The sequence below is a fragment of the Panthera onca genome, chromosome X, assembly GCF_046562875.1.
Source record: "Panthera onca isolate mPanOnc1 chromosome X, mPanOnc1 haplotype 2, whole genome shotgun sequence".
NCBI lineage: Eukaryota > Metazoa > Chordata > Mammalia > Carnivora > Felidae > Panthera > Panthera onca.
Genome location: NC_138357.1, coordinates 47,277,832 through 47,296,301, shown reverse-complemented (window position 1 = coordinate 47,296,301; position 18,470 = coordinate 47,277,832). Strand labels below are relative to the sequence as shown.

At 42.6% G+C, this 18,470-nt stretch overlaps 1 protein-coding gene across 4 annotated transcripts in view; it reads right to left on the bottom strand.

Moving 5' to 3' along the window:
* Positions 1–1,325: 1,325 nt before the first annotated feature.
* The window catches only part of LOC145714193 (nuclear RNA export factor 2-like), a 32,900-nt gene continuing 15,755 nt past the window's right edge, over positions 1,326–18,470 (bottom strand). The window contains exons 1-21 of one of the 4 annotated variants that reach the window (XM_081793397.1): positions 13,592–13,731; positions 10,828–11,011; positions 10,441–10,594; positions 10,070–10,153; positions 9,845–9,949; positions 9,645–9,725; positions 9,455–9,524; positions 9,219–9,307; positions 8,991–9,098; positions 8,704–8,834; positions 6,792–6,828; positions 6,328–6,396; positions 6,187–6,242; positions 5,954–6,061; positions 5,774–5,832; positions 5,543–5,658; positions 5,408–5,450; positions 4,779–4,851; positions 4,090–4,272; positions 1,727–1,787; positions 1,326–1,587 (exon numbers count right to left, since the gene is read on the bottom strand). In XM_081793397.1, the coding sequence (XP_081649523.1) occupies positions 1,543–1,587; positions 1,727–1,787; positions 4,090–4,272; positions 4,779–4,851; positions 5,408–5,450; positions 5,543–5,658; positions 5,774–5,832; positions 5,954–6,061; positions 6,187–6,242; positions 6,328–6,396; positions 6,792–6,828; positions 8,704–8,834; positions 8,991–9,098; positions 9,219–9,307; positions 9,455–9,524; positions 9,645–9,725; positions 9,845–9,949; positions 10,070–10,153; positions 10,441–10,594; positions 10,828–11,011; positions 13,592–13,604 (1,869 nt within the window). In that variant the 5' untranslated portion in view covers positions 13,605–13,731 and the 3' untranslated portion in view covers positions 1,326–1,542. Of the gene's footprint in view, positions 1,588–1,726; positions 1,788–4,089; positions 4,273–4,778; positions 4,852–5,407; positions 5,451–5,542; positions 5,659–5,773; positions 5,833–5,953; positions 6,062–6,186; positions 6,243–6,327; positions 6,397–6,791; positions 6,829–8,703; positions 8,835–8,990; positions 9,099–9,218; positions 9,308–9,454; positions 9,525–9,644; positions 9,726–9,844; positions 9,950–10,069; positions 10,154–10,440; positions 10,595–10,827; positions 11,012–13,591; positions 13,732–18,470 lie in introns of those variants that run through there. The other 3 variants (XM_081793398.1, XM_081793395.1, XM_081793396.1) reach the window with 3 other exon arrangements.

The following is an 18,470-nucleotide window of genomic DNA, read 5'->3' as shown; positions in this document are numbered from 1 at the left end:
GCCAAGGATGTGGAAACCTAATGATGTATATGTAATGATGTGGAGAGAATAAGTAAAGGGGCCATGAAATGGGTACCATGGTCCCTGCCCATGAGGGGACTCAGACAGCTTGGAGAGCCTAATTTGAGCCAGATACTGAAATTTCTTGCTAACATGTGAGCCTGCCTCTGTTCCTCACGATGTGGCTGGAAGGTGTGCACTGCAGTCTCTGTCTTTGCACTTCTTGTCTTTGATCACTGAGACACTACATGGAATAACATGGAATTACTCCTTATGTAATGGCAATTATTCCCTTAGTTCACATTTCCAAGAAATTCATACACCACTATATGGGTTCCTCCTGTAAATGTACATAAAGAACTGTAAAGTGGCAAGTGGTAGGAAATAACTTGTGTGAGACCTGATAATAGAGGCATAATTTGTAAACTGGTGGTACCTCACCTGTGTCATCACTTATAGGATGGCAACTTGAAATTTGGTACTGTTATTATTTTAATTTCAAAAATTTCAAAAATGCCTGCTGGTGGTCTAAAGTCCAAATGTTACAGAAGCATGGAAAATAAATTGTACAAGTGTCCCTTTCAACTCTTGCCTGCAATTCTGAAATTCTAATTGCCAGTCTTTGAGAAAGGTCCTACAGAACTGGCCATAATGTGAGATTCTATGCTACTGTTGTCTGTCTGGAATGAAGCAAAATGTCTGAATCCCCTCCCGACCCCACGTACATGGATATAGAGCACCCTTGTCAACTGTCTGAGAAATTAACTGGGGAGACAGGCTGACTCTCCCTCACTCTCAGGTGCTGAAGTGAGATCCCTCCTACAGTGCACTTTCAGAAAGGATGAGGGGGCAGTAGAGTGGATGGATGAGAAGACAAATGCAAGCATGGTGAGAGGTGTGAAAAGGCCCATTTCCCATTCACCTGTGTGCAAATCATAAAACTGTTGATGGTGTGCCTTTGAATGCATTCAAATGATCAGGAATAAGTAGTAAAATAGGTGAGTCCTCATCTTCCTTCCTTCCACAGCCCTCACTAGCCAGTAGGCAACCCTTGCAAAGCCCCTGTTGTTCCAGGTCACATGACTGCTTCTGCAGGCCTCCAGGTAGAGCATCTGACTGAGCCACACTGTTTCCAAAGGCCAATCCCTAAAAGCAGTGTGTGTCCCTTCTCATCAGAATTTACTGACACACTACCTATGAAGTCAAGCCTGGTGTACCTGCAAGGGGCCACCAGTGTGAATAATGTGGAGGAGATGGCAGGGCCTTTCAGTCCTGGACCCATTGCCTCACAGTCAGGGCAGGGGAAGAGCAATCTAGGACACACATTATACAACATGCAGCATCACTCTTTATTATGAAGATAAACAGAAATCACGAGTGGGGGAAATACACAGAACAACTAATACTTCAGGTGGTTATGTCACCTGGCCTGCTAAAGATAACTTTGGTTTCATGGTTATCCCGGCCTCCATCCCCAGCCATGAACATGGCCTTAGGCTGGAGTAAAGAGAACAAAGATGATGTGGACATCCAAGGCTTCTTCTAGGCGATTTGTTTGAAGGCGTCCTCTGGGATCTTTCCCTCATTCTGAAGGGAAGGAGTTGGGACGTCAGAAGAGCCAGATCCCAGTGTTTCATTCCCAGGCTACCCAGCCTCCACCTTCTTGGCCTTCCTGAAGGCCCAGAAGCACCCATCTGTAACCAACCCAATGGATCCCAGACCTCACCTTGAGCATAGTGAAGACCTGACCAGCTCTGGTGTAGTTCCACTCGTTGTCCTGAAGGCACCTGGAGTGGGAGGACAGATGACCTCCATTAGTACCACAGTACAGAGACGCTGACCATGCGATGCTAAACATATGCCACCTTTTTGCTGGTATTCATGTACCATCAGTATGAGCACTATGTGTAATGGTGAAGAAAGACCTAGTGAAAATGTCTATCACATTGACACAAAATGCTATGCCCACTAGACTTCAAAACAGAAAATTAGAGCTCCCCAAAGAACAAGGGAGTTTAATATATGTTGATAAAGAAAAACATTCAAGTAGATAAAAGGAAATTTATTAAAAGTACAAGTTTCCAATCATTTTTTTATTGAGATATAATGTACATACCATTTTGTTATTATTTTTGTGCACATACCATTTTCAAGTGTACAATTGTTTTCTTAGTATATCCACAAGATTGCTCAACCATCACCACTATTTAATTCCCAAATAATTTTATCACCTCAAAAAGAAACTCCCTAGACATTAGACATGGCTCCCTATTCCTCCCCTTTCCCCAGGCCCTGGAAACCACTAATCTGCTTTTGGTCCCTGTGGATTTGCCTATGCTGGACATTTCATAGAGATGGAATCATACACTATGTGACCTTTTGAGGCTGGCTTCTTTCTCTTAGCATAATGTTTTCAAGGTTCATCCATGTCATGGCATACATCAGAACTGTATTCTTTTCTATGACTGAATGATATTCTACCATATGAATGTACCAGTTTCGTTTATCCATTTATCAGCTAAAGGGCATTTGGGTTGTTTCCACTTTTTGTCTATTATAGATAATGCTGCTATTAATGTTCCTGTACAAGTTTTAGAGTGAACATATCTTTATTTCTCTTGGTGTATACTTAACAGTGGGATTCCTGGTTTATATGGTAACTTCATTTAACATTTTAAGGAACTGCCAAAACATTTTCCCTAACCACAGCTCCATTTTACACTCGTAATATATGAGAGTTCTAATTTACCCACATCCTCACCTATGCTGATCTTCCATTTCACTGACTAAAGCCATCTTCATGACTGTGAAGTGGTATCTCATTGTTTTTGATTTACATTCCCTAATGACTAATGATGTTAGGCATGTTTTCATGTACTTGTTGCTCATTTATTTGTATATCTTAAGATAAATGTTCATCAAATAATTTCCCCATTTTTAAATTGGGTTGTCTTCCTATCATTGAATTGTTAGTCTTTCAGGTATGCTCGATAGTAGACCTTATCACATATGAGATTTGCAAATATTTTCTACCATTCTGTAGGTTGTATTTATACTTTCTCAGCAGTGTCCTTTGATGCATGAAAGCTTTTAATTTTGATAAAGTCTAATTTATTTGTCCGTTTTTTATTTGGTTGCTTGTACTTTCGTGTCATATATGAGACCATTATCTATTTTAAGTTCATGAAGGTTATACACTTATATTTTATTCTAAGAGCTTTTATAGTTACAGATCTTACATTAGATCTTTAATCAATTTGAGTTGATATGCGTGGCATGGGTCAAATTTCTTTTTTTTTTTCTTTTCTTTTCTTTTTTTTTTTCTTTTTTTTTTTTTTTTTTTTTTTTTTGCATGTGGATATCCAGGTGTCTCAGCATTATTTGTTGGGAAGATTTTTTTTTCTTCATTAATTTTTTTTGGCACTTAGCTGGAAATCAATTGACTATAAATGTCAGGGTTTATTTCTGGAGTCTTAATTCTATTACATTGACTTATATGTCTACCCAAATTTTAGTACCATGCAATCTTGTTTATAATACCTTACCAATGAATTTCAAAATTGTGAGGATTGGGAATTCTGAGTCCTCCAACTTTATTCTTCACTTTAAATATTGTTTTGGCTATTCTGAATTCATTGCATTTTAATGTGAATTTTAGGGTCACTTTATCAATTTCTGGAAAACAGCAAACTGGGATTTTGATACGAATTATGTTGAATATGTACACCACTTGAAGTAGTATTTCTATCTTAAAAGGTTTTCAATTCATGAACATAGCATGTCTATTCATTTTTTAGGTCTTCAGTTTATTCCAACATATTTGAATGAACTTGTGTATCGATATTCTAATAGTTTCTTAGTGAATTACCTAGGATTTTCCATATGCAAGGTCTTGTCATAGGAACATTATAATGTTTTAAAAGTTTTTAATATATATCATCATAAAATTAGGATACTTTATTCATAGGCCTTCTTTTTGGGGGAAGGAAAATATCCAAATACTTATCTTTTCAAATTGCCTATGCATTCCTATTATTTATTCTCCCACTCTCCCAGCTCCCTCTTATTCCCCTGGATACCCAATCTCACTTCTGAGACCACTCGAGTTTCATCCCAGACTGAGTGGAGAAAGCCTGCACCATTTCCTGCTGCTCCTTGGAGAGGATGAACACAGAGCTGGAGGTGGATGAGGACACTGGGATGGAGGACATACTCTGAGTCTCATTTGGGCTGGCATCTCTCACAAACAGCTCGTCATTCACGATGCATAGACTGGAGGAAAAATGGACCCTCAGACAACTGACAAATGGACAATCCCACACCCCAACAATGACCCTGCTGCCACTGTCTCTCAGCAACCAGATTGCTTCCATATCCCTAACTTTGCCTGTCCCATAGCTTCCCTGGGTGATAACTCTAGCCCTCCCACAGATGCACCTGTGGAGAGTTTGTCTACTAGCTTCAGTAGATTTGTAAGTTTAAACCCAATGCATTTATTATGCAAAACAGTCCAAGGGGCAGGATAGTCTAATACCATTTTCAGAAGAAGATGCTGTTTCACTGAAGGGTTATGTGATTTGGCCAAGGTCACTCACCTAGTGAATGTTGGGGTCAGGAAAATAACACAATGCTTTGACTCCAGAGCCCACGCTCTTAACCACTAGGCAAGAATAATACTTCCCACAATACTGACAAAACCTCAAGGACATACAGTGCTACATTCCCAAACCCCTGAATCTCAGCTGAATGGGGTTTTCTACACACAGCACAGCACTCACCTGGAATTGTTGGTAGGTGTAGCAATAAAGGTCCGGGTGAAGGCGCGAACAGAACCCTGAGACCTTCCTTCCACTTCAACAACAAACAACAAGCAACTGTTCAGTTCATTAGAACTGAACATGCTTCACATGCTTACATAGCATTCCCCAGTCAGAGTTTAACTTGATACTCATGTTGAAGGGTACAATTGTTCTATGAAAGTCAGGATGCCGGGAATGGGGAAGGCAATAGGAACAGTCTGCTCCCAGTGATAAAGACCTTTTTATGTGCTAGGCCCTGTGTAAATCACTTTATGAATTCATTTGATGCATTTTCACAGGCACACAAAAGATGGGTGTTATTAGCCCCATTTTGAAAATGGAAACTTGGAAGTTTAATTAATGGGCCCCCCTTCTCCGAGTGAGGATCTGGGATGAGAGCCATCAAGCTACATAGCCTGTGTCCCTAATGCCTGAGCTCTGCAGGGCAGATGGGCATGGACCCATGTCAGATCAGGATGGTTTGGGAGCTGAGTGGAGGCAAGAGAACACTGCAATAGGAAGAGGAGGGGAAAGAAAGTTGAGAGGGAGCCCAACCAGAGGGAAGGGAGCAGTGGGGCATCTGCAGAGGGGGTCTAACATATACTCACCTTCCTTGAACACCCCATTGACAGAGAAGCAGAGCATCATCTCCTAAAAAGGAATAACCCAGGTGCTAAGTCACCTAAACTTCCTACCCATCTGTGGCTTTCTAGGGCTGCCCTTGGAAGGAAGCAGGTGCTCACCGTATGGAACCACATGTCCACCACGAAGGAGCTGATGTCATGCTGAGTTTTGGGCAGTGTGCTGAGGGAGCACACAATGTCATGTTTTGTATGCTTCAGCAGCTGAACACGCAGATCTATAGGGGGGAAGAGAAACAAGTGAAGGTCAGGGGCTGCCACGCCTTGTGCCCTATGATTACCCCCTCACCTCCCCCCCCTTTCTCTGTACAATCCTCCCCATCAAACACGCACAGGGGTCCTTGATCTTCTTCATATTCCTGCTTTCCTTGAAGTACTTGCATAAGCTGCTTCTAGGGAGACAAAGAGGAAGAGGAGGTGATAGTCTGGCCAGTGTGGGTGTTTCCAGGAGCTGTCCTTCATCCACTGGGGAGTCACACAACCCAGGATCAGAGTCTGAGCTTTTCTACTCACGGGGCTGGGTCTTTGGGGTTGAAGGGAATGGTCAGGGAGAAGCAGGCCTTGTAGTGGTAAGCACAGAGGAGACCTTGGCGGTCTTCAGAGTCATAGATCAAATAGTACCTGTGGGAAAGCAATGAGGATAGTATATCTCTGGGGTCTGGACCTCAAATGAGACTTGAGAACCCCCATGAACAGACCTTTCTCAGCATCCAGTCCCCATTTCTTGTGGTCTCTAAAGTACTTACTGCTGAAGAAATTGCAGGATTAGACTCTTTAGTTTCTCAGATCCTCTGGAGCTTTCCTGTAATTAAAAGACATTTGAGACTATGTAGCTGATAAAGTCTCCCTTGTAATACCCCAAATGTTGTTTGATCCTACTTCCTCACCTTGCTGGACTTTATTAAGTATGGGGCATCAGTGTCAATGATAATTTCAGGGGGTAACGTCTGGCCATCCTGGAGAAGGGAAGAGGAAGTCAGCAGTGGAGACCAGGGAGGTGGCCCTGGATACTTAGGGAAAAGGATGAGCCCAAGAGAGGATGAGGGTGAGAAGACAGGTGTGAAAGAGCACTAGAAATGCCCTTTCTTGCCAGAGGCAAGATTACAATGGGTGTCTTCATCATGGGGTCCTGGAAGTCTCTACTATTATATGCAACGATGTGTGTGTGTGTGTGTGTGTGTGTGTGTACATTTTTTCCAGGAAGAATATCCTTATCTTTTTCAGGAGTCCATGTTTCCTAGTGCATAAAGGTCTCATGGATATATGCAATCTAGACAAGACCAATGAGTTTGAGGGCAGATATGGAGATGATCAATGTTAGTAAAAGACAATGATGAGTGTAGGCACTTACCAGATGTAACAACTTGGGGAAACATTCCCTGATGGCACTGTCCAAGACCAAAAATAGAAAGAAGTGGTTGATAGCTTGGAATTGCAATTCTTCATTTGTGTTAAAACACTGATGCCATAAACAAAGACCAGTATGTTCTGCCCATCCAGAAGCCCCTTTTCCCATTTCAGCCTCTGATTTCAAAAGGTTTAGGTCCACTACTCTGCTGAGCACTAAACATCTTCCATATGGACTCTCTGAAGGTATAGCCTCCTTATCTCTCTCCACAGCTTCACATTCATATTCCCTACTGCTCTTCTTCCCTCCATCACTTTCTCTCTCTCTCTCTCTCGCTCTCTCCCTCTCTCTCCTCTCTCACCTACCTGCTGGGTATCTCCCACCTACACTGTCCTGACTCCCATCTCCAGTGCCACCAGGATCAACATTTGGAGCCCAGCCTCTGGGGCTCCCTTCCCCTCCCTGCCTCCCTTCCTTCCTCCAGGTCTCCAATGAAGACTCCAGACAGAAGAGGGAATGAGGTGGGAACCCATGGCTCTGCTACCTCACTAGGGGCCCAGCATTCTGCAGGACCATGACACCTCCCAGGGATGTCCCAGAATGCCGGGGCAGAGAGGTGAGTGAGGCGAGACCCAGGAGGCAGGGAAGGAGGGGGAGGGGGTGGGGGTTCAAGAAAGAAGAGGGAGTAAGGGGAGGAGGGGAAAGGTGAGAGAGACATAGGGGAGTAGAGACAAAGGAGGAAGAGAAAGCAAAGCAAAGTGAAAGGAAAAAAAAGCTCTATTATATTGGTGGGGGCCAGGGAGGAAGAGAGAAGAAGGGGGGAATGGCTCTGTAGCTGCAGCCCTCTCCTTCATCTGCCCTGGCTGGCCCTGGCACCTGAGGTAGGAATGTAAAACATGCAGGTGTTAGGCTGGGGGCCCATTGGATGCTGGTTGAAACTTTGTCACCTGTGTGAGCTCAGCTGGAGCTGGGTATGGGAAACGATGCAGATACAGGGGAAGGAGACCTTCCCCAGAAGGAGCAGAGGGTCAAGCCCCAGCTCACCATGGGCCTGAGGGTCCATGTCCCCCTCTAATTGTCACTGCCTTCCCTCCTGATGGCCCCTGTGCACCTGTGCCTGTCTCAATAGATTCCTTGCCTGTGGAATTATACCCATGTCAGGCTACCCAGGGCTCTTCTGAACGACCAGATGGGATGATGTGACATATGTGGGAGGTGGATAGGGGGCAGTGCCTCTGAGAGGTCTGTCCTTCTGTCTTCTCAAGCACTTCTGCCCTCTCCCTTCCATTCCTACCTTGGGAAGCCCTCTGTTCACTGGCAGTGGTCCAGTTCTTGCCCCTTGACTCAGGGAACCCTAGTTTCTCCCAAAGAAGGTTCAGCTCCTGGCATATGGCCAGAGAAATAGATGTAACGAGAGAAGCCATCCAGGGCCTTGAGGCACAAAGCCACCATGGAAACCTGGGACAGATGGGGCACATTTCGTTTAAGAGAAGGAAAGCCCTTCTCAGAACAGTTGAAGAAAGCCCCATACCACCACAGAGGCAGGGAGGCCTGTCTCAGCATGAGGCTCAGGGCTGGAGGACCCTACTTGGTCCAGGTCACCAGCATCTGTTTCAAGGCTGCTTACCCCTGGTCCTGGTGAGGAGGGGGAGACCTGCTTCTTGGAGCACATCATAGGTGGGTATCAGAGAAAGCTAAGTGCAAAGTCAGAAACAGATGCCAGAGCATGTAAAGAGGTGGGCAGGTCAGAGGGATAAAAGATCTTTAAGTGAAGGTGAGGGACACAGAGAAGGCAAGGCTTGTGATACTCCCAGAGGACTAAGGATGCCACCACCAGCAGAGGGGCACTGTCAGGGATAGTTCAGGATCCCATGGGTGAAGTTATCCAAGAAGGGTGACAGAGGTTCACACTGACCTTATGTAGGTGGACTGGTCTGGGAAGGTGTCACACAAAGGGTTCCCTTCTAGCCAAAGCTCTTCAAGCTTCAGCCCTTTCATCTTGTTTAACTCCCACACCAAGGTCAGCTGAGAAATATGGGGAGGAAGCTGGGAAGGAGTTCCAGGGAAAGAGAGACACGTGGGCCCTTGCACCCCCAGCCCCCACCTTTCCACATAGGTACCTTCTCTTGCCTCCTGTCATCACTCTGGTGAGCAATACCACCCACCTTCAACCCCAACTTTGATCTGGCTCCCTCTTCCCACCTCATTTTTGGAGAGGTTCAGGATCTTGACTGTGGGGACCATCTGTATAATGTCAGACAGGCCATCCAGCTGGTACAGTTTGTTGTTGCTCAAGTTCAAGGACAACAGCTTTTGGTGAAGAAGAGTTAGAGTGACAGTTACTATCTAGGGCCTCAGAGACAAATCTGTTCTCCACCTCATGAGTTCCACCCCCTACTATTGATAACAGCACTGGGACGAAGGCCTTACCGCGGGGAAATTTTCCTCAATGATCTGCAGGGTGGCAGCCATGCAGTTTCTTCGATTCAGGATTATATCAATATCATGGCCCACCAAGTCTTCAGGAAGCCAAGAGGAGGCAAACAGAAGGCTGACAGGGGTCCAGGGCCAGCATCAACCCCTCCCCACGTTACCATTCCTCAGTCTCCCTCCCAGGCAGATCCCTGTGCCCTCACCTGCCCTAGCATTACTGCTATCAACTGTACCTGGGTCAAAGCGGAGACTCTGAAGGTCAAGAGCTTCATGGGAGACATCATAGCGTTTGTGCATGGTCAGCTGCAGAGAAAGGCAGAGAAAGCCACTCTGAGGCTCTGGTAGGGATAGGGAAATCGGGGGCTGGAGGAAGAGGAGGTGGGTCTGGGTGTGGGCATGCAACAGGCCTTGAGTCTGCATTACCTTTAGCTGCTTCATTTCTTCTGGCTTCAACTTGTACCGCACAGAGTAGGGTACATTAGAGGGATTGACAAAGATCGATATCTGCAGGAAGGTGAGGTGCTCGGGTAAGCACCAATAACTCTGCTTCCAAAGAAGAGCACCAGACCCTGGCCTGTCCTCCCACCCCGGGACTAGGTACAGGTAATGCCCTCAACACATACCTTTTGGTTCTCCTCATCACATATCTTGTAGCTGACATCTTTCAATGCAGAGGCAATGCCAGCATCCTGGACAAAGAACCGAGCTTGGTTTTTCACATAGTGAAACTACAGGAGAGGGAGGCAACAATAATTTTGAAGGATAGAGTCTACCTGCTCAGTGGGTTCCCCCCGCCCCAGCCCCTCTTTCCCTGTGTCCACTCATCTGGCTTCACCATCCTCTCTTACATCCACGGGAGTGAAAGGGACACTGCAATGGTCCTGGATTGAATTCACTAGCCATGTCTTGTCATACTTTCCCCCATAGGGAATCTAAAGATGAAAAGAAGGGATGGGAGTGAGGAGAGACAACACGGAATTAAAGCTGGAAAACAGACCCAACAGTGTTCTTTTCCAACTCTCTACTGAGCTGTACAGGGCTTCTAAAGAAGGGACCACTAGCATTATTTCTTATTTTTGTGCAAAATACGGATTTTCTAAACCCTCTTTCTCTCCATTGGAAAACTCTCCTACAAATAATCGATGTAAAATTGTTTAAAGTGGTATTCCTCTGATAAAGTTCCAGGATATTCTAATGAAGATCTTGCCAGGACACTCACGGTGATCTTGAACCAGCTCCCTGGGGTTCCATCTTGTGTGTTCTCCCTCATTTCTCTCTTCAGAGGTTTTCTATCTCTCCACACAGTAATATGGATATGGCCTTCATTATGCCATTTCACTCTCCTCTTGTTCTGTTGGTTGCTATGGAAAGTGCTGCAGAAGGGAAGTGGAGAGGAGGATGGTGGCCATAAATGCTAAGAAAGTCTTCATTGACACACCCTTACCTCTCTGCCACCAGGACTACAAGTAGGATTGCTCAACCATTATTCCACTTTGAGCATTCTTCAATTCTCCAGTGAGAGAAGGAAAAGAAGAGCAAGTATAGTGAAAGAGTTGCATAATCCCAGGGGTTTGCTACATGCAAACCAGGCTGTATGGTCACTTACTGTCTTACTTGGGGGTATTCCTGGACATTCCTCATCATCACATTTCCATCATCCTCCTGGTGGTGTGAAAGGGGAGGCTCATATCCACCATGTTCATATTGGGGGTTACTCTTGCCAAAATTACCTCGCAAAGAACTCCAAACTCTCTGTCTTCCTTGAGGTGAGTTACCACCATCGTTGGATTCTAAAAGGGGGACAGAAATACAAGTTTGAAGATACACCAGTGGTCCACTTACCATGTACTATGTCTTAGGCTCACACCATAGTAGGGAAAGCAAAATGCCAACCTGCCCTAAGGGTCCAATGCCACAACCCCCAGAAAAGAAACTCCTCTGTTTGTCCAGACAGGAGAACCTTATTTTACAGATGGCACTATCAGGGGAGGAATCTTGGGGGAGGAGAAGGAGGTGACTGAGTAGGAGAAGGGGAAGAGGAAACTATATTGAACCTTTTAAAGAATGAAACAGGATTTATAAAAACAAATAAAAACAATGTGTGATCCATGGGTTAGATTGGAAACCAGCCATACACCAGGAAGACATCTGAATTGTGCCTTCTCTCAGGCTTAACAACCACACCAATACCACAGAGTCAATCTCTCTCATGCTTCCCAAATATAATCAGCCACCAAACTGATCCCGCTAACAATCAGCAAGCTGTTTCCTTTGCTGGTGTAGTACAAGCTTTAACGTCAAGAGAGACTGATGTAAACAGCCTCCTAAGTTGTCCCTCTCCCTCCAGCCTTGCTGTCAACAATACTCAGTTTGAAACATCCAGATTGAGCTTTCTTTGTGCCCAGCGTGAAATGCCTTTCAGCTGAGAAGACAACTCTTTCTAAACTCAGCTCCTCTATAACAAGGATCTGAATGACAACATGGAATAAGTCAACTACCATTTCCAAGTGTGTAGGGATTCTTCTTTTTTTCCTTCTATTATTTCCAACTTAGGTTCATTATAGTCAGATAATGCACCCTGTGTGGTTTCAATTCTTCTAAAATTTGTGGAGGTTTGTTTGGTGGTCTAGAAGATGATCTAGCTTGATGAATGTTACATCGATATTGGGGGGGCGGAAATGCACTCTGCTGTCAATGTGTGGAGTGTTCTATTTATGTCATATAGATCCTGTTAACTTATTATGTTATTCAGATGTCCTATATCCTTGTTGGTTTTGTCTCTAGTAATTTTATCCCTTGCTGAGTGGGGGGTGTTGAAGGCCCCCAACTATAATTACATACGTGGTTATTTCTTCTTTCAGTTCTATCAGGCTTTGCTTCATGTACTTTGAGGCTCTGTTGTTTGGTGCGTACACTTTTAGGATCATGATGACTCCCCAGTGGATTGATCCTTTTATCATTATGTAAAGCCTCTTTCTGTCTCTTATCAATTTTATTTGCTCTGATGCCTACTTTATTGGACATTGTAGCCACGGGTATACTTAGACCATGTTTTGGTGGTATTTCACCCTGTATTCACCCCTAGTTGTTGTATTGATGTTCACCCCTTCCCTCACAAATACTCCCTACCAACATATATCATTCACCACGTAAATGATACATTTGGGAGTTTTCTGGCATCTACAGAAATATCAGTCCCAATTCCCTCTCCCACAGTGGATTCACTAAGGGTATTTTATTTGTACCATGTTAAACTGAAACACTGTACCAGCAGATAATAATACTAGTGGTTTGGGTGGGCAGTAGGGGGAGGATTAAGGTAACCAGACTGGTAGAAACCAGCTTCCTTTTGGATTCTAATATTTAAGGCTCTCTCGGTTTGTGTGTTGTACATTTTGTCCATGTTGTCTCAGGGCACACTTATGAGTAAAAATCTGTTCACTGTTGATTGCTCCCTCATGTAGTGATTACGACCAGGCCTCAGATTTACTCCTCTGGGAAGTCATTGCTTTTACTCTGTGGCCTTGCTGTCAAGACAATCCTGCTACTCACAACCTTTGGGACTTCTCCTGTGTGGCACTGGAAGTGGAATTAAACATGGATAGAGCATTTGACCCAGAAATGCCAATGGCTCAGTCCTCAAAACTTGAAAGCAGCCTGGAGTGCTCTCTCACACTCCATATCTAACTGATCAGGAAATTCTTTCGCCCCCTCTCTCCAGTACATCCAGAATCTAGCCACTTCTTACCACCACCATTATTACCACCACCCTAGCCAAGACACCAACATCTATCTATCTCTGGATTATACTGCCTTCCAGGTCCAGGTCACCAGCAGCAGAGCATAAGTCAAATCATTTTACTCCTCTGCTCAAAACAATGTAACAATGGTTTGATGTCATCAACATGTTGAAAGACCACGAGTTCATAATGATACTAAACAATAACAACAACAAAGAGGAACCTTATTAATGACACTTGGAGAATGTCGGGAAACCAACCGGTTTTCCTGAAAATCCACGAATTAAAGGAAAAACTTAAATATTAAAAGGAGGAATAAGGGCTTGTGGTCAACGTATGGTGTATGGGGGCATCAGAGTCATTTTTGAGAAGTGACATTACTTCAGAAATAACATCAACAATGGGAAAGTGTAAAAGTGAGCTAGCTAACAGCTACAGCAATCCCCAGACCGACCAGCTAAGTTGGGTGCCTAAACAGGGATGGAGGCCTCGCTCATCAAGGTGATTCATACCAGAGCAATCTCAGGCATAGCCTTGTTTTGGGAATCTCACAGGAAGAGTGGGCACGTGATTAAAAAGCCATAGGGACCTCGTGCACACACACGTGTGTGCACACGCATATCCACTTACTGAAGGTTTTCATCTCAACACGATCTCTGTCTTGCCATCGCTCTGCGGGAATCAAAGGCAATAACAGGAGTATCACAAATCACCTGGTACCTCTCACCCAGGCTGCCTGAGTTACCCCTCAAGCTCCACCAAGCACCAACTGATCCTCCCTCCCATGGAGAAATGGTCGCAAGTATCATTTATGACATCATATGTATTCACATGGCTACTTCCTATGTCAGTTTGGAATTCTGCCTACATCATTGCTAGGCCTGAGCACATGGCAATGGCATCCCTGCTATAGTAGGTAAAGAACAGGATGAGAAGTAAATCAAAACTTGCCCTACGGCAGCCAACATTTGCTCAGTGTTGGGCAGACTCATTAGATTTCTTTGACCTCCTCACAGAAACCCCACGATGACTGTATCTACAATTCCTTCTCAGACCACAAATGTTAGGCTCACAGGGGTTAAGTCCATTTCCCAGGATTTCTCAGTCAAGTTAGTGTCAGAACAGAGATTGTATCCTCACATTTTGGTCTGCCTCCTAAGTATTTGGTTGGCATCCTAAGTATTCCTCTAGTTACTATGCTGGCTCTACTTTAATGGTGAACTTTTGGGCCTCAAGGATAGATTTCTTTGAGCAGACAAGGGATGATGTTTTGTGAATAGGATCTAGTAACTCTTGCTTGGGGGTTGGGAGGGGGAGTGTCCAGGTGCCTTGGAACAAGTGGAGATATCTGTCTTGAACTAAATGGACAAATCTTTTTTAGATCACAGTTTTTACAGGTTAGAAGTCACTTTGAGCTGTCAGTGTCTGGTGTATAATGGGGCTTAATTAGTATTTGTTAAATGAATGTAGACAACAATGTAGATTTGGGATCAACAAAGCCACTTTGGAGAATCCATACATCTCAACCATTTCTACCCACATCTATTTATTCCATAAAAAAATGGGCTGCAGAACTGTTTCATAACCTGTTTGTATAACTAACATCTTTTGAACTTTTCTTATGCAGAATTAGTATTTTTTCATTAGTATACAGTTAGAAATAGAGCTAATTACCCCCCTCTTGATTAATGCTAAAACTACCGATTTTCTTATCTTAGGAAGGGAGGGTTTTGTAACTGGTGACAGAAATGAGGAGACGTTTTCCTTAAATCCAGCACAGATAGCTTACTGAGTATGTGGTATGTGTAGTATGATTGTTCTGGACCTACATGCATGTCTGTGCGTGTTAAGCTTTGTGGTACCATTATCGTCCTTGTCTCAGAGAAAAAGTTAAGAATGTGTGTGTGTGTGTGTGTGTGTGTGTGTGTGCATGGGCATGTGTTAATATTATCTGTTTTAAATTTGCATAATTAGATTACACATACATATATTTCAAATCATGTTGGAAAATGCATTGCCACAGAAAACTGGACCCTAATGTACATTTTCTTTTCATGTATTATGCATTATATATGGCCAATTTTTCCTTCTTGTTTTTTTTTTAAATCTTGTCATTTTAACATTTGAATTGATTTTCAAATTTAAAGTGTTAGATTTCTGTATACAAGGTATTCCTAATGGTGGAGGCCAAATAACCCAGTGTAGCATGGCTTGGGATTTAGGGTGGTTCCAAGATTTGAGTCCATGTTCTACAGCTTCCTAGAAGAAGCACATAAATATCTTAAATTATAAGAGACAATTTCCTACAGATATTTACACCAATATACTTCTCCACTAATAGTGCAGGAGAGTCTGATTTCCTAGAGTATGCTCAACCATTCAAAAGTCATTCTTACACTTTGACCCAGACATTTCACTTTTAAACTTTATCATACAAAATATTCTCTGCTGAAATATATGCCTATAATTATATGGCTGTGTTTTACAGGCTCTTTGACACAGAAAAACAATGGGACCAGAGAGTGGTTGATATTGACAGAAGAGGGGGGTAGAAATGATTGTCCCTGGAATCAAGGGCAGATGGGAAGTAAGGGACATGGATACCCTACATGCAGAGCAAAAAAGCCAAGGGATGGATGTATGGGCCAGAAAGGTGAGGGTGATCATTGGTAAGAAAATGAAACACAACTGGAAAAAGCCTCTGAGGACCTGAATTCATCCTGGCAATATGCACCTCTCTGGAAACCTTCCTTTCTCTCCATGTATAACTTGTCTGTTACTTAACCTTCAAGCCAAACAGTTCCCACACAGAGAAATAGTTCCCACACAGACAGAGAAAAGAGAGATGGTACAGGGGAACAGCATGCAGTGATGAGTCTCTTGGACAGAAGGCTGGAGCTCAGGGCATGTTGTTCCTAGACACGACACCCATCATTGCCCACTGGACTTTGAGCCTTGTCCCAGTGCTCATTTCAGCCCTAACATGGAGTCACACATTATTGGTTTTGGGCATAGGATTTGAGGTCAGATTAATCAAGATTTGAATTGTGGTGCTAAATTCTATGGTCCAGGGAAAGTAACTTTGACTTCATGGTGACTCACCTTATTTTTTTTCCTCTTACATTCAAAATAGTCACAGTTTTGCCTCATAAGATAATTGTGACAATTGAGTTAATATATGAAAATACATATAAAACACCTGGAGAAATGCCTGTGGCCCAATAAGCATGGTAAGTAAGTTAGCTACTACTACGTCATTACTTAGTACAAAATCTGGTATTTAGTAAAGGATAAATGTGTGTTATTTGCATTTATTGTTATTAGTCCTCTGGGAAATGAGAAAGAAAATGGAAGGGTGTATGGGAAAAGATTGTGGTGCCATCTATTAATGTATTTTACCAAGTAGCAACAGTAAAACGGGATAGCCCTGGTGAGAAATGATCTGACATACTGATTAAGAGAACCAAAGTAAAAAGCTTAGACTCTGAAACAGGCATACAAAAAGTTTTGAAGGGGGTCTTACATTCCCAGTTGCTACATTTGTTGCTAAAAAATTTATTATTCAAAAAATGGTTCAGCTTTAAATGTTAGGCTAAATAAGTAAGATAGAATACTTCTGGAACCTTATATGACACTATATGAAAGAAAAAATATCAGGATATAAAACTGTATTACAGAGTGATGTAAGAAACATGGCTGACCAGGAAGCTACAGGTCTTCCTTCTGCCACACAGACATTGAGTTAACAGCAATATACGAACCAGAATACCTCTGTAAGAACTTTGGAGATCAACTGAGAAGATACGGCACTCAGGCCATTATAAAACCAAGAAGGGATTTTTGCTAAAGGGGTAGGAAAATTCATGTTGTTTTGCAGTACTGTTCATGCCCATCTGCCTATGTGACATACCATGAAACGACTGGGAGAAACTCCCCCATATTCCCTTTCCTTCATTAGTATGGAAACAAAAGTAGACCATGTATCCAACATTCTGGCTTGTTAGGGGGCTGATCCAGGACTAATTTCTGCTTTGTTTAGATTAGAAAACTTACTTGACTTGCATCAGAATTTAGAAAGTGCTGAAAACAGAGGTGAGCAGTAAGTTAGAGGTTCAGTTTCACAGGCAGATGATAGGGAGAGTAAAAGAGATCAGAAAAGTTATAAAAGGTCTTAGAACTTTCAGCAAGGTTGACTTTAGTGAAGGTCATCCCCTGGATGAAGCCTGTATACAACAACTGGCAGAGATAGTTGTTTTTTCTAATGCTCAAGTCTCAGCAAAAACTACAAGGCCTACAAAGAAACAGGGAAACATAGCCCAATTAAAAGAACAAAACTCCAGAAACTGACTCTAAAACAAAAAGCAGATCCATGAGCTGTCTGACAAAGACTTATAAAATAACTGTAAGAAAGATCCTCAATGAACTAACAGTGAAAACAGATAGACAATTTGATGAAACAGGAAAAAAAATATCTGAACAAAATGAGATCATCAATAAAGTGATAAAAACTTAAAAAAACAGAAATTCTAAAGCTGAAAAATAGAAGAACAACTGAAAACTTTGTAAGAGGAGTTCAACAGTAGAATTGGTCAGGCAGATGAGATAATTAGTGAATATGAAGACAGGTCACTTGAAATCAGTGAGTCAGAATAGCAAGAAGAAAAAAGAATAAAGAAAAGTAAGAAGAACATATGGGACTTATGATACATTATAAAGAAGAGCAATATGTGTAGGAGGGGAATCCAAGAAAGAAAAGAAAGGGACAGAGATCTCACTTGCAAAAATAATGGCCCCAAACTTCCCAAATCTGAGGAGAGAAAGGGACATGAAGATTCAAGAAGCTGAAGAAACTCAAATTAGGATGAATTCAAAAAGAATTACACTAAGATATATTATCAAATTGTCTAAAGTCAAAGCATCAAGAGAAAAGCAGTTCATCATGTACAAGTGAACTTTTTATAATATTATCAGTTGATTTGTCAGCCAAAACTTTGTAAGCTAGAAGGGAATGAGATGATACATTATAAGTACTGAGGTAAATAAGAAAGGAACTGTCAACCAAGAATACTGTACCTGGAAAAATTGTCCCTCACAAGTGAAGGAGAAATTAAGACTTTCCAGATAAATGAAAGCTGAGGGAGTTCATTATCACTAGAATTGCTGTATAAGAAATGCTAAAGGGAGTCCAATTCAAAATGAAAAAATAGTAGAAAGAAAACAGTAAGCTGTATGAAAATAATATGTTCTGCAGTAAAGTTTAATACATGCACAAATATAGTAACCTGTACTATTGTAACTTTGGTGCATTTCATGACAATAGGAATTTACATGACAAAAATATTTTTAAAAACCTAAAAATCTATGTTAATTAATATACAATATATATAAAGATATGATGTGCAATCTCAATAGCATAAAGTAGGGAAGGTGGAGGTGTAAAGCAGTAGAGTTTTTGTATGTAATTGAAGTTAAACTGTTACCAACTCAAAAAAAATGCTATAACTTTAAG